Source organism: Bos grunniens, chromosome 3, assembly GCF_055505025.1.
Source record: "Bos grunniens cultivar Pamir isolate PY7600 chromosome 3, Bosgru_T2T1.0, whole genome shotgun sequence".
Lineage (NCBI taxonomy): Eukaryota > Metazoa > Chordata > Mammalia > Artiodactyla > Bovidae > Bos > Bos grunniens.
In genome coordinates, this window is record NC_141167.1 from 69,729,567 (window position 1) to 69,745,941 (window position 16,375).

Genomic DNA, 16,375 nt, shown 5'->3' on the forward strand with positions numbered 1-16,375 from the left:
AACACTGATACTTTAATCTATAGGCTCAATTTCCATTCCTCCCGTTGTCATCATAATCTTCCTCATAGTGACGGTGCCACTCGTTACACAGGGATCACAGATGTCTTTTTAGCCTCCTTCAATCTGGAATGGCTCTTCAACCTTTCTTCGATGACCAACATTTTTGCAGAGTACAGGCCGGTTACTCTACAGAACGTGACCCAATTTAGTTGTCTTCAGCATTTGCTCATGATTAGACTCAGGTTATATGGATTTGGGGCTAGAATAATAACTAATTTAAGACTATGTAAATATACTGTTCCTCAAATACCCTCCACCACCGCTAGATTCAGCATCTATTGATGACTCCTGCCTAATCAGCTTTTACTATGACAGTCACAAATTGATGATTTTCTAATTCCATCATTTCTTCTATAGCTATTCATTGGTATTCTTCTATAAAAAGCTTTCCCTTCCTCCTTTTTAACTCATTTAATTATCTACTATATAATTGTATTGTCTATGGAGTCTTATTGTATTCAGTGGGTACCTCTGAGTTTTTAAAAGTACACTTCCTATACAAGTGATAAGAAACTACAGATCTGAATTAAGAATCATTAATTAGGCAAAATGTATTCATTGTGCAAGATGAACACCATTAACTGTGGACTCTTCTCGTTTTGATTGCTTGTAGGCAAGAGAGGTTTGGGAGTCTGAGGCTCTGCAGTTGAGGACATTAGCATGTATCCCCAGCAATAGACAATGTGAGTTATCACTGTGCAGTGTTGCTCATCATCAGACATGATATCATACCCCAAAAATTCTATCCAAACAACCCGTCAATTTCTCCACAACTAGCGAGCTTGGATGTTTCTGGCAAACTCAAAAGGACATGATTTACAAATAGTAGGTAATATTTGGATCCTTCCACAAGAGCTGGGTTCCAGCTTTTTTATAAAATACAAATGTTTTCATTTTGGAGCTCACTGTGTCACTTTCTCAACAAACAGATCCTACAAGCACTTACGCTAAACTGGCTCCCTTCATACTCAAAAGCACTATCAGCCTCCTATAGTTAGGCCCGTGTTATATATGAATAAAATGGGTCTGTACATATTTATTTTGTGGTCAGAGACCACACATCTAATGGCTACTTACAATATTTACAATCTCCTGGTACTATGGGGAGGAAGGAGGGGAAGACTGAGACCAAAGCTCAGGCCACACAGAGTATGACTACAGATCCTGCTCAAACATGCAAGCATGACCAGACTCTTCATGCATAGAAGAGGACATGTGAGTGTTTTCTGTGAATGCTTATCAATGCCACCCAAATATCACTAAGAGCAAAATCCAACTTTAATACACTGTGGACTCTGCTATTATTAACATTTCAATGAAATAAGCCTTTTTAAAAGCCTTGAAAAATTTAGGGTCATTATACCCTTATGCTCAAGGATCACGTTGGGAGGGTTTTAAGCACTTACCAAGAAAAGTCTGGAGACCCCAGCTGCCAGTCTCTCTGTCTTCAGATGCCAAACCAGGGGCTGTGGGGAATTGAGCAGGAACACGACAGGCTTGTGGTGAATGTGGACTGAGGAGATGGGATTCAGGTGCAGAGTGACCTAGGAAGAAACAGAAAGAGAAGTCTTAGCACTAGCTTTCCATTAAAACCACTCAGCACAGCACATGGCATACTGTTTCACAGCTCACCACTAACAGAAACAAGCTAAGAGCTAGTTCAGATGCTATAGATAAGATATATTAGGTTGAACTAGATGATTCTGCCAATATTTGACCTTTTTTAACTACAAAAAACAGCTGTATCATGTGGTTCAATCCATACTAATCTCAACAAAACATGAACCAGCTCCCAGTAAAAGCAGAATACAAGTAAACAAAACACTTTTTTTTATTTTTCCAGAGTTGGCAAAGGCAAAATAAAAGTTACCTTCCCTCAGGGCTGCCTTATCCTTCATATCAAATGACTAAATTTAAAAGTGGAGAATAGAATCACCTGGGGGCAGGTTATTCCTCTGAATCGTCAAAGAAATGACTTTGTTCTCTTCCAGGTAAGTTCCAATCTCTCTCTATAAAGTCAAGTGAGTTCTGCCAAAGAAAAGCGCCGAAAGCTAAGGGAGAGGGGCTGCCAAAGGGAGCTGCCAATGCTTTCATCATCCCAGCTATTAGCTCGAAGGGGTTTTCCAAAGAAATGAGGCATAGAGAACACACAGAATAAAAATTGACTGTATACAGTTCCAATCCCAAAAAAGAAAAAACAGAGAAGAAAACCACAAGTTTGGATAGGAAAACTGTGGCCAGTTTTGATAGCAGATCAAGGACTACTGTAGGGTTACACTGTCATCATTAGCATCACCCAAAAGCACCTGTGAGGAGATCTGGACACAGAGGGTTCAACAACACCCTCCCAGAGCACATCAGTCAAGGTCAGTCAACACGAACATGGAAAAGAAAAGGATGGATAAATACTGAACAGACACTTTCATATAAGTATGTCTCCACTGGCTTTCTGTCCAGAGGGGCGAGGCAAGACCCAAGAATTACTTGTATTTAAATAAATTGAGGTGGTGCTAGTGGTAAAGAACCCGCCTGCCAATGCAGGAGACGTAAGAGATGCAGGTTCAAGCCCTGGGTCAGGGAGATCCCCTAGAGGAGGGCAAGGCAACTGACTACAGTATTCTTGCCTGGAGAATCCCATGGACAGAGAAGCCTGGTGGGCTATAGTCCATAGGATCTCAAAGAGTCACACGCGGCTAAAACGACTTAGCATGGGTGCGTGCATGCGTGTTAAGTCACTTTAGTTGTGTCTCTTTGTAACCCCGTGGACTGTAGCCCACCAGGCTCCTCTGCCTGTGAAATTCTCCAGGCAAGAATACTGGAGTGAGTACACACACACGCAAACAAGTTGAACTCACCAAAAAGCACCCTAAAGTGATTAGGCAAAAAAACAAAAATGAACTGTAACTTGAAAGACACAGACTGAGAGATACACTGGAAATAATTTTACATCTCAGCCATAATCCTTATGAGGATTAAATGGGCTAGATCTATGATCTGAATCTATACCGTCATTAGGCATAGAGCTCTCAAAGCTGGATTACTTTACTCGATGTCTTCCCAATGGCTGCTGGACCACTCTATTTCAGGGTATCTCTGCCTTTCATTGCAGAACTGCCTAGGACACCAGTGTCACTTATTATAGTGTATCCTCAGGTCACTGATAATAAGACACTGAACTATCAATCTCCATGCCTTAGCACAGGGTAGGCACTTGGTAAATGCCAATTGGATGTTTAATTCTCTGCTTTTCAAGGCCACAAAAGTATCTTATTCTATGAATAATTTGCATTGTGGTATATAATACCATTTGGTTCATTTACTACTGAGAATATGTGTCTTGATTTTCAAAAAGACTATAAATACCCAGTAGGCAAAGATATGTCTTACATTTAATACTGTGCTTAATATAGAGTAGATAATTTTTAATGACTGATTTATCACAACAAATTCATCAATTTATGTTACCTAAAAAGTTTTTTTTAATCTGAATAGACTCAAAGGTATTTAGCTAACTAACTTACAGAAAAGTGAAAAAACACAGAAGCAAGACTCCATCATGAGCTATTGCAGCAACACTGCTACGGTCAGTTTAGTATCGGCATAAGCATAGTATTAAAAGCAGAGTACTAATGAACAGCGATGTTGGGTACAGCTACAGCAAAATAACATGTTTTCTGATTCTACAGAATCAACTTCACAGAATTTTGGAGATGTGTCCACGTCTAGAAACAGTCAGATTGATCACCCCTATAAACAGGAGAGGCGGCAGAGACAGAGCAGGGGCAGAGATTCATATTGCTACACTAACTAGAGAGAGAGATACCCACTACAGAAAGCACACACTATAGAGAGTGGGGAAAGGAGAGGTGAAATCATTCCTTGTCTAAGAGTACCTGACAACGGCAAAGAAACACTCTGTCACTACTAATGTGTACAAGTTTCCAGATTTATTCATTACAAAGCTGTTTATTGAGCACAAAGAATAGTTGCAGTCCTCAGGCAGACGATTCTTCTTGGAGTTCACAGATAAAACAGTAATAAATATATATCTCCAATGAACAAGAATTTAGGGGAAAAAAAAAAAACCTTAGGAAATGAAAAGAAAAATATGTATGAGACAGATACTGGTGCTCAAGTCCAAAATTTTCCAGATGGTCCAAAGTGTCAAGGCCTGGCTCACACCATCAAGGAGAGATTTCTAGGAGCCATGGCCCTCTGAGCTTTCCTGGAATCGGTTCCCTCTTCAATATGTGGCAGTGTCTGGCCAAGATGAATCCCCGACTCTGGCACATGGGGCCCAGGCAAAGCCCCAAAAACCATTTGGCAAAGAAGAATTGACACTACAATTGGGAAATTAAAAGAAAAATACTCAATACTTTTTAAAAAGATCAGTTGGCAGCAACAGAGAGTCCCCCCCCAAGCACCTGCTCACCTAACCCTGCAGCAACCTTCCTCCACTTGAATAAATCATGCTGAAGGGAAGATAGAGGACAACCAAAAACAACCAACAAAGAATGAAGGTAAAAAAGCTCCCAGAAATGTGGGGAGAACATACCGAGAATAGCTCTTAAAGAATTCCTGGCTAAGGTGCCTAATTTCTCTCAGGCTGAAAAAAAAGAAGGGGAAAAAAGGAGAAGAAAAAGAACGAGAAAAAGAAAATCCCTTTAGAATCAACTATAGATCAGGACAGACTATAGTTACAAAGATAAGAGCGTTGTGCTAAAGCTTTTTGCCCCCTGTGTAAACTGTCCAGGGATTACAGTCGGAAGATCAGAGGTGAGACAGGCTTCAGCAAAGAAACAGCAGTATATCCAATAATTTCCAACTTGGACGTCCAAACAAAAGTTTAGAGAGTTGACTCTCAAGCCTATATCAAATTTACACATAAAAATAAGGGTCATCTCTTAGTCCACAGGTTTCACATGTGTGTGTGTGTGTGTGTGTGTGTGTGTGTGTGTGTAAGGAATAACAAACTGAACCCAGAGGCCATGTGGTGGTGAAGGCAAATGGAGGTAAACTTAAAGGGGCTGCATCTCAAATAAGGGAACAGTGACAAATCTCTGTATTAGTGGCTTCTTTCTTAACCTCTTGAGAGCTTAATGTAAGTTATGAACCCCCCCCACATACACCCTCCATACATACACACACCAAAATACCCCACAGACACATAAAACTTTCTGACCGTGTAAGGGAAATACATCCATGCAGGACCCATGAACTCCAGGTTAAGTAACCATTAACCAAGGAAATGGCAACCCACTCCAGTGTTCTTGCCTGGAGAATCCCAGGGATGGGGGAGCCTGGTGGGCTGCCGTCTATGGGGTCGGACAGAGTCAGACACGACTGAAGTGACTTAGCAGCAGCAACCCATGTTAAAGAATATACTATAGAAGAGCAGGAAAATTCTAATCACAGAAACAGAAACAAAATTAGTCTCTCTAATCAAACTAGAAATTACACCTCTATTTTTAAAACATTATCCCCTCAGGGAAAGAACATAATAGTTTACAACTCAGAACTAAAAGAGGCTTCCCAGGTGGTGCTAGCAGTAAAGAACTCGCCTGCCAATGCAGGAGACATAAGAGACAGGGGTTCAATCCTGGGTCAGGAAGATCCCCTGGAGAAGGTCATGGCAACCCACTCCAGTATTCTTGCCTGGAGAATCCCACGGACAAAGGAACCTGGAGGGCTATAGTCCATAGGGTCACACAGAGTCAGACATGACTGAAACGACTTAGTACACATGCAGAACTAAAAAATTTTCACATGTAGCTTCTGTAATTTCAGTGACTTCTTGAAACCATACTTGATCACACAGCAGTCCAAAAAGCCCTGTCCAAGAGTTTCAGTGCTAATCAGGTTTGTCTCAAACAGTGCTGAATATTCAGTCTTCTGAATGTCATGAGAAAATACCAGTAAATCTGATCTGTCACATCTCTGATGTAGACATTGTTTCTCATACACTACTGAAACTACAGGAAAACCATTTAGTCTAATCTGCTCCATGACATCTGTTGATATTAGGTCTTATGAGGCTATCTGTGCACTTCAACAAACTATTAGATGTAAGTAATGTAGTTCTATTTTACAAAGAAATTCAAAGTAAATCTTTTTTGAATACTCTTCTGGGGAATCTGAACACAGTTTTGACCAAAGTCAAGGCCAACGCTCAGGAGCATAAAGCCTCCGAGTGGGAAGACAAACTTCCTGTTTCCCATTTAGGAAGTGTGTCCTTGCCACGTTATCACCAGAAAACAACAGGAAGGGCTTTCTTTGGACCTTGTTTGGGTGAAGACTCAGTTCTCCACAGATTATCTGTGATAAGCAAAAACCATACATTGCAGCAAACCCTGTAAATCACTTTATCTAAATGAATTATGTACTTTCTTACAGAAAAGAACACCACTCTCTTGATGGAAAGATGCCATATGAAAACTTGTTTTGAATTTTCCAGGATTCATGGCAGAGATGCAAGATTATTTCTACCACAGTGATTTCAAAAATTTCTTATTAGTTATATCCCCTCCTCTTGGGGTTTGTTAAAACAAACAAAAGCAAAGCAAGCGAAGAAACTGATACAAAAGTCTAACAGTTGTCTAATTTTGCTAACGTGTCAGTGAAGTTCCATTTCAACATTTCTGATTCTTGTAAGAGCCCCTATGGACCCATGAAACAGTGAAGTCATCCAAAACACAACCAGAGGGACTTCTGTTCTCTAAAATCAGACCAAATACTGGTCTGAAATGGATGATCCAACAATCAGTTTACACGAAGACAGATAAGAGAAGCACTCCAGCACTGTGTCTATAAACAAGACCCATAAACTCCCACCCTAGTGTGTGTATAGCCATATCTATGCCCTCTTTAGAAGTAAGCAGACAACCACTTAGCAACGGCGTTGGCAGTAACTGAAAACATCCTACATCTGATTCCCATCATCATTTACACAGCTGGACTCAACCTACTTCAGGACACCAGGGTAACTACAGCTGAACTCGAATTTCCCTTACATTTGGGCAATGGGACTTTCAGGAACTCAAATCTGACTCAGATGCACTTGAAATATGCAACCAGTTGCCGGGAGTGGGGAACGGTAGTTAGTTGCTCTGCTGTGTTTTAAAGGGTATTCCAATCTGAGGAACCCCTACAGCTGCCATTTTATTTACCATTGCTTGTCTTTTGCCATCTGGGAATTGGTATAAAAAGATTCCCTTAAAATATTCTTGAAGGATTGGATCTGGAACTTTAAAAAATTTCCTTATGATTTTATTTTTACATTTCTCTGAATTTCTAGAACATCAATCAGTTAAATGTTAAATTCAAGGAATTCTGACCCCTAGTGTCTCCACCCTACCCTAAGAAGTCAATTGACCATTCACCTTAGCCTCATTGGCATTAAGGTTTTGAGTTCTTTTGACTTCACCTCTATGACAAATGACATCATGCTCCTTCCCAATGGTTTTGTCTTGAGACATTTAACATGATGAGAGGGACACAGCCAGTCAATTCCAAAACTAAGTCTTCCTCCCCTCAGCAAGGACAGGATTCAGGATTCCCCAGGAGACTGTGAAAATAATCTAATAAAACCACAAAATAGGGAAGAAAGGCCCTCAAATGAAAGTCTGAAATATAATGCAGAAGTAAGTCTGCCTGTCTATATTTTGAATGCCCTGGAAAAACATTCGGAACTAAATTTGCATTGGGGGTTGAGAGACAAGAGCTCGTATAAACAGAGGAATATTTCTAAAGCTACAGGTCATGACCCTCTAAAGGAGTCTTGGCTGGGAGAGTTGCAAGGGGATTCTAGGGACCCTGGCCCTGCCTCCCAGAGCGGCCCACTGCTTAGTCACTATAGGAAAAAGAGGCTGAGAAAGGGGAGACTCCAGGTGTCCCGAGGTATGGATGGGGCTGACAGTAAGGCTGGGAACACGGAGAGTCACTTTCCCATTGTCCTTGAGCACTAAGCATCTGCCATATGAAAATGGAACTGTCTCTGTTACTAACACACCACAGTCTTTCAGATTCTCGCCTGCAGCACCCTCCAGCCAGCCCCTGGACCAACAAGTGCACCCAGCTCAAAATGCAGCCTGCAGTGAAATCCTCCCTGCCCCACAGACAGAGCCGGGTCCAGGGCCATGCCCACAGACCACGCTCCAGTTTCTACTCTGCAAGACACTGACTCCCCGCCTTACACTGTGAAACCCTCGGGGCACTCTTCAAGGGCAGAAACTAAGTCACACTCATTTCTGCATCACTGGGGCTAGCACAGGGCTAGATATCTAGTGAGCAGGCAACACGGTTTCTGAAAGATGAGTAAAAGGAAGCACCAATGATAGCCATTCATGAAATGTGACTCAAGTAATGGTTACAGAGTCAAATGGTTGCATTTTCCTGGCCAGAAAGTGATGGAGGGGCGATGCATCGATAAGGAGGACATTAATTTCACTATCAAGTTCTATTTGAACTTTAAAACACAGTCAAGAAAAGCAAACAGACACCAACTCATGCTCCCAAAACAAATGGTGGGGGCTGCCTGGAACATGTGCTGGACAGAATTTCGAGGCCATGCCTAGGCTTTGTGAGAATAAACACCCTGATTATCCTCCTCTGTTGTGTGTACAGGACAGGGCAGAGCACCACCTATGCCATAGAGGGGAATCACACTAGGCAAACAGTGAGTGTATGCCAAGAAAACAGAATGATTTTACTTATTATTTTTTATAGTTATGTGAATACAAATACATGAAACATGAAGAAAACCCTGGAGCATGTTCTCTTCTCAGGGATAGATAACAAAGACAAAAATTTGACCAAAAGTTCTACTATCTTTTACAGGCATAGAATTTTAAGTGATTTTCATTCAGGCAAGTCAAGTGTATTAGAACAGTTAGGAATTAAACTTCTAGAAAAACTGAAGGAACTTAATACTGGCAAAGTGATTAACATGAAAAAATGTTTGCTTAGATTGATAGATCGATTCCAAACACTCAAAGCTGCATATTGTCACCCTGTTTATTTAACTTATATGCAGAGTACATCATGAGAAACGCTGGACTGGAAGAAACACAAGCTGGAATCAAGATTGCTGGGAGAAATATCCATAACCTCAGATATGCAGATGACACCACCCTTACGGCAGAAAGTGAAGAGGAACTCAAAAGCCTCTTGATGAAAGTGAAAGTGGAGAGTGAAAAAGTTGGCTTAAAGCGCAACATTCAGAAAACAAAGATCATGGCATCTGGTCCCATCACTTCATGGGAAATTGATGGGGAAACTGTCAGACTTTATTTTGGGGGGCTCCAAAATCACTGCAGGTGGTGACTGCAGCCATGAAATTAAAAGACGCTTACTCCTTAGAAGGAAAGTTATGACCAATCTAGATAGCATATTCAAAAGCAGAGACATTACTTTGCCAACAAAGGTCCATCTAGTCAAGGCTATGGTTTTTCCAGTGGTCATGTATGGATGTGAGAGTTGGACTGTGAAGAAAGCTGAGCGCTGAAGAATTGATGCTTTTGAACTGTGGTGTTGGAGAAGACTCTTGAGAGTCCCTTGGACTGCAAGGAGATCCAACCAGTCCATTCTGAAGGAGATCAGCCCTGGGATTTCTTTGGAAAGAATGATGCTAAAGCTGAAACTCCAGTACCTTGGCCACCTCATGTGAAGAGCTGACTCATTGGAAAAGACCCTGATGCTGGGAGGGATTGGGGGCAGGAGGAGAAGGGGATGACAGAGGATGAGATGGCTGGATGGCATCACTGACTTGAAGGACATGAGTTTGAGTGAACTCCGGGAGTTGGTGGTGGACAGGGAGGCCTGGCGTGCTGTGATTCACGGGGTTGCAAAGAGTCGGACACGACTGAGTGACTGAACTGAAGTGAACTGAACACTAATATACAACCAAAGCTTTCTGTAATATGTACTATGTTCATTTGTTTCCTCTCAATGTCTGCTTTTTACAATGGGCTCAAAATTGTTTCTGCTACCTGTTTAGTAAGCCACTCCTTTGACATGTATATGTCTATAATTACAGGATGTCAGGATAGCTTGTTTGTCATTACTATGATAAATAGACTTGTACAATAAAGAGAATCATGGAGTGACCAGTAGAAGCCAACTTAAAAGGTAGGCATAGCAAGAACCCAGTGTCGACGTGATGTGAGTACTGGATCAATCATTTCCATCTTCAACCTGCAGTTATGAATCTCAATAAAAATTGCTGCTTACACACCCTCTTCAAGTTAGCACATGTACCACTCAGTGTGCAGGGAGTGATTAAATTTAATTTGATGCTCTAAATGTTAAAGAATGGGATTTGGATTTCCCTGGACTAGTACATTAACCTGAAGCTGGTAAGCAATTCTGAATGGGCATACAGTGTTTCCTTTCTAACACAAAAGAGAAATCTAGAGAGGAGTAATTACTAAGATACAGATGTTCAAAATCACTATACTCGGTTGCCGTGTTAATAGGAACAGTAGTGAGAGGCATTAGTATCATCTATCAGAGACAGTAAGCAGATTCATCGGTTTATCTACTGGGTTAAGATTTGCTATTCTTATCAAGAGTTACTTTGCATAATTATAGAGTTATCCCCATTTTAAAGATGAAGAAACTTGTGCTTAGAGATAATTTTGGCTAGATAATTTCTAGCCAAAGACATATGGCTAGAAAGTGGCAGTGCTAAGAAAAGAATGAACTTGTTTTATTCTTAAAAATATTCATAGTCTATTCATAAGAACAGAATGGAATGTTTGTCTCTTTCCTTCTCCCTACCTTCCCATCTCATTCTTTTTTTTCACAATAGTAAAAGGTGTTTATCAGTCTTCATAATCAATTGCCAAACAAAAATAGAAGGTAATTATAGTTTCAAGCCACAATGGAAGCATGATTAACCTAAGAATATAAAATAATTATATACAATTTGGAGGGTTAAGTAATGTTGTAAGTGGAACTGCATACATGAACATGTTTCTCATCCACCCAGCCAATCTATGTCTTGATTCCCACCTCATTCTTAATCTTGGGTTTGGCCATAGCGCAGAGGGGGTGATGGGGAATTGCTCTAAAGGAGTAAGAGGCAGGAATTATTTTGCTTCTGTAAAAGAGAGAAAGATAGAGAAGAAAGGAAGAGGATTAAGTTGTGAGCAAGACAACAGAAGGCCAGTACAAGCTGAGAGGTCAGTGAAATCCACAGGGATGGGTCAACAAGTATTTTTATGAATACTATCTCCTTCTATCTCCTCTACAAAAGCTTTAATAATGCTCACCATTCTCATGAACGAATGCATTATGGCAGTCAAGATGGTGTTGGTTGCCTTTCAAATCCAAGTGAATCAAGTGTATCTCAGACATGCCACATGTAAAGTTATATACCCAGAAAGTGGAGAGGGCCACGAGAATGCTAAGGCTCTGGACATCTGCAGAAATATACCCTCCTCTGGGTTTCTACAATCAGAATTAGCAGACAGAGGTGTGAGCCAATCATTCCTTGAGCTCCAGGGCCTCCCAGTTGATATATGGATTAGACCAAAGCATTCTCTACGGAAACTAAATTCTGGTCACTGTAGGAAAATCTTGGGAATTTTGTAAAGTCCGGTTTCCTTTGAAAGCCCTAGCAAACAACTCCTGAAAGTCACAGTACCTGCCCCCTAAGGTTATTCTGGTTTCATCCAGCCAGGTCATAATTTTAAATGGAAATGTTTTAGAGGAATTTTAGCTTCAACATTACATGATCCATCCTTGAGAAAGGGAGAACAAATAACTCAGACGTCAAAGGTGAGAAAACATGTTATCTCTGCCTTGGGAGTATTTTTCCTGAAAAAGCATTATTTTTTGACCATATGTTCTACTGTCTCTTAGAGGCACAGAATTTTAAATGCTTTTAATTCAGGCAATGAACTATGTCACAACAGGCTAATGCACAATAGAGTAAATGTGGTTTAAAGTGTTTACACTAGAGTTCAGTACTGTTTTCCTTCTCAGAGTTAAGTTTTCCCTAAGCCTTGCAATGAGTTTTCAGGGTAAGATCTATGATCACAGAAAGCAGAGGGAAGGTTGCCAAAATATGCATACAGAATTTGGCATGCTGTAGTTGATAAGTGTCTAAGATGGGATCACATCTTCCTAAAGCCAATATTAAAGGGGTTGAATTTCCTATTTTCTTCAAGCACCATTAAAAGTAGTTTATTACATTTGCTCTAACTGGAAAGGGACAAGCTACAGTAACAAGCTGGACCTGGTAACAAATTTATTATAGTTATGTTATACTCTTAGAAATAATTTCAGCACATATTAATAACCTGAAGGAAAAAGGAAAATAAAAAGTAAAATAAAGAAGCAGAAGACTAAGTTGTAAGAAACCTGAACAACATTCCTTATTTAGATCAAGAATGATCCTCTTGACATTTATTTACAGGTAAATCAGAATTGAGTGTCACGGCAGGGATTTTATCTCAAAATGAAACGAGGGCAAATTCTAACACAAATCATTTGACTTTCAAATCATAACTTACACACAGTCATTCATTTCCCAATAATGAAGATTCAATAATTCTGTCAATATCATACATATAGTCAACCAATTGAAACCCTGATAAGTCAAGTCACTCACTGGGAATCAGTGAGTTACAGAGCAACAGAGAAAAGGACATTCTTTTCCAAGTGAATAATTAAAACTGTCTCCCATATTTGACATTAGGAAATATGAGGTTTTACCTTAATATCTGGAAATATTAATTATCTTAACTATTTATGCATAGTCTCATTTTTATACATAAAATGACTTCTTAAAAAGCTTATAATCTCTGAATTTTACTGAGTACTTTAGAAACACAGAAGGCACAGCAGTATTACACTTAGTTTCCCATGCAAATAAAGCAGATAAAAGCAACTCTTCCATAATACATCTATGAAGAAAATTTCAAATCCTGAACAAAGTCTGGAAGGTTCTAAAAAAAATATCAGAATCAGACAGCTTAAGCTCTGGTTCATAATTCAGTGAAGATCCAAATGCACCTATTAAGTCAACAGCCACTAGTCTTCCACTTCTCATTTTCAGCAAAACCTACCATTCTGTCTTTGACTCATCCTTTGAAAATACCAGCACTAAGCAGTAAATAGAGCCAAAATGGGAAAAGGATGGGGTGCTTGCATTACAAAATATTCAGGCTTAGATTATAAATTTAAATATTCCAAAATAACCAGGATCTTGAAGAAATAATTAAGATTCTCTACCATTCATGATATTTGGCCAGAAATAAGAAATCTGACTCAGTGACAAATCTCTCCATAAAAACATGAAATGAAATAAACAAAATTTGGTATATCCATACAATGGAATCTTATTCAGCAATAAAAAGAATAAAGTTCTGACATACACTACAACACAGATGAACCTTGAAAACATGCAAAGTGAAAAAAGTCAGCACAAAAGGCCATATGTTGTATGATTCCATTTATTTGAAATGTTCAGAGCAGGTGAATCCATAGAGATAGGAAGTCATTGCCAGGGCTGGGACTGACTGCTAGCTGGCACAGAGCTTCTTTTTGAAGTGACAAAAATGTTCTGGAACAAAATAGTGGCGATATTTGCACTACATCATGAATGTACAAATTTCACTCAACTGCCTACTTTAAAATGGTTAAAATGGTACATATTATATTATGTGGCTCTTTTTTACCACACAATTTAAAAAAAATGTGATTTAAGCTTTCATGCAGGATAAACCTGACCAATTCTTGAGTTTCAAGTCTCTTCTAGAAAAAGCTTTACATGACAGTACAAGGAACTCAGTGTATCCTCGTAGGCTGGGTGCTTGCACCAGCCCTCATGACTCCAGATCTAAGGCAGTCAAAGCTCAGGAACACACAAAGCTGGCTTCAGATGGTACCTGTGTTTCCTGTGCACGTTTTTCATTTATTCAAACAGCATTAATTAAGTACCTATGATGTGCCAGGCACCATACCCATTCCTGAGCACAAAAATGGAATAAGATGCAGCCTATCTTTCCCCAAGGTGGTCACCACAATCCAGAGAAAGTCAGCTACATGAAGAGGTGATGATCAGTAAGTCCAGTTCAGTTGCTTAGTCGTGTCTGACTGACTCTTTGCGACCCCACGGCCTGCAGCATGCCAGGCTTCCCTATCCATCACCAACTTCTGGAAGTGATGATAATATTCAATATAAAACCAACCAAGAACTGCAATATGTCCAGGGTGTGTGGGGAGAGAAGATGTCAAGTGTTGGGGGAAGCAACACCAGCTTGGCTGAGCAGGGTTCCCAAGCAGGACAGATTAGACCTAAAGGTGTCTGAAAGAAACAGGCAGAATCTGTCAATGTGATACATTTTCTTGTTTCTTCTACTCCTTCCCAATTTTCTGAACAACTTGTATTGGCTGGGTGAGTGTCTGTCAGAGACATTTTAGAAACAAAAGACACACACAAGGATAAACTGGATTGAATGACCATTAAGACCCCCTTCTGATCCTAGAAGCTAGGGCTTCCATAACTTCATTACTGAATACTTTTCTTAAGACTTTCAGAATCACTTCACTCACTGATTTCATTTACTCTCTAAAGAAGTCTGCTAGATATTTTTTTAAAGTCTATATATTTAGCAAGCAATACAGTAAAATACTTGAGAATCCTTCTCAACAGTAATTATTTCTAAAGAAAATGATACTAGGATAAAGCAAATCTAATAGGGAAGTGATGACAGTTCATTAGTATCTCATAAAGAGCTCAGAATACTATCCTGGTAGGTTCAGGTCCCATCTGTCTATGTCTTAGTATATTTGAGTCTGTGGGAGCTTGTTGTCTCTTGCTTATAAGCCCAGATTCTAAAATTAGAACTAGCTTTGAACAAGCCATTATTCTTCCTAAGATATATTAAATTAAATCTCCTTTTACCTCAAAAGAAATCAGAGTAGTCACATAGGAGAGTTGAGAAGGTTAAATAATTTATATTATGACAAACATAATTCTTTGTAAACTCCAACATGTGAGGGAAATGTTATTATTCTCTGGAAGAAAGATGATGAAAAGTTAAAATTTTCAGACCTATTTTCGGGGGATAAAATTTTAAAATAACTTTGTTTTTAAAACAAGGAAACCTACTGAAATCAAAGTCACCATCAGATTCCACATCCTTAAGCAAACAAACTTTTCAAACCAGAGTTTAACAAGTAGCTAAACTCTATGATTTTTGTTTCTTTTTTCTATTAATTATCCACTTACCATGAAAGGTTCCCGGTCAGCACTGAGACATAAAGCATGATGTACAATGTGAATATAGTCCCTTTTAGAACAGTGAATGACCAGACGTTTCATGGGAAGGAGGGGGTCTGACATCAGCCTCAAGCTAAACTTAGGAATGCCTTAGCATCTAACAGACTGTTTTGATGAATACTTTATGACTTAAAATGAAACCCATTAAGTGAAATATGACTAATCAGAATCACATAATGATTGAGAGCATGGACACTTGCAGCCTACTTCTTGTGTTCAATTCCAGCTCCACTATCCTTAGCTGTGTGACCAGGCAAACTGCTTCACCTCTCTGTGCTGCTATTTCTTCATCTAAAAAACAGAATAGTGACTACTTTTTATGAGGAATAAATAAATACTTGTAAGCACTAGAAACACACTTGTCACATAGTTTAAAATTACATATTAGTTATAGACAGGCCCTCAATATATCTCGGGAACTTTGCACAGTCATTACCTGAGGCATCATAGGAACTTATTCCATACAAAGATGGATCTCCCAGGCCTTCTCAACCTTTTCCTTCTTATAAAGTGCTCTCCATCATTACCCTACAACTCATGCCTACCAGCACTGTTCACAAATGAGACATCCTGATATACTATGGTTTGGAAATTCTCAAGGACAAACCATATACAATCTCACCAGATTAGATCTGTCAATTCTGTTCAGAAAGAGGTTGTTGTTTAGTCACTAAGTCATGTCCGACTCTTTTGAGACCCGTATGGACTGTAGACCATCAGGCTCCTCTGTACATGGGATTTCCCAGGCAAAGAATACCACAGTGGGTTGCCATTTCCTTCTCTAGGGCATCTTCCCAACCCAGGAATCAAACCTGTGTCTCCTGCATGGGCAGAAGGATTCTTTACCACTCAGCCACCATGGAAGCCCTTAGAAAGAGGCAGAGGTATGTATTAACACACTGAATTTAACTACAGCTTCGTATTTTCAACTGGGATCAATTTTGTTCGCCTCACAGAAAAAATACCACACTCTTGAAGAAGGCTTCATGTCATCGGTGCCCCAAGAAGGAAGAAGGCAGCTCTTCC

The 16,375-nt window shown here is 39.7% G+C and overlaps 1 protein-coding gene across 16 annotated transcripts in view; it reads right to left on the bottom strand.

Annotated features, from left to right (window-relative positions):
* Positions 1 to 16,375, bottom strand: part of TGFBR3 (transforming growth factor beta receptor 3) — a 209,315-nt gene that overhangs the window by 76,418 nt on the left and 116,522 nt on the right. For all 16 annotated transcript variants that reach the window (XM_086391098.1, XM_086391097.1, XM_086391095.1 and 13 more), the window contains one exon: positions 1,467 to 1,604. In XM_086391098.1, the coding sequence (XP_086247224.1) occupies positions 1,467 to 1,604 (138 nt within the window). The remainder of the gene's footprint in view (positions 1 to 1,466; positions 1,605 to 16,375) is intronic.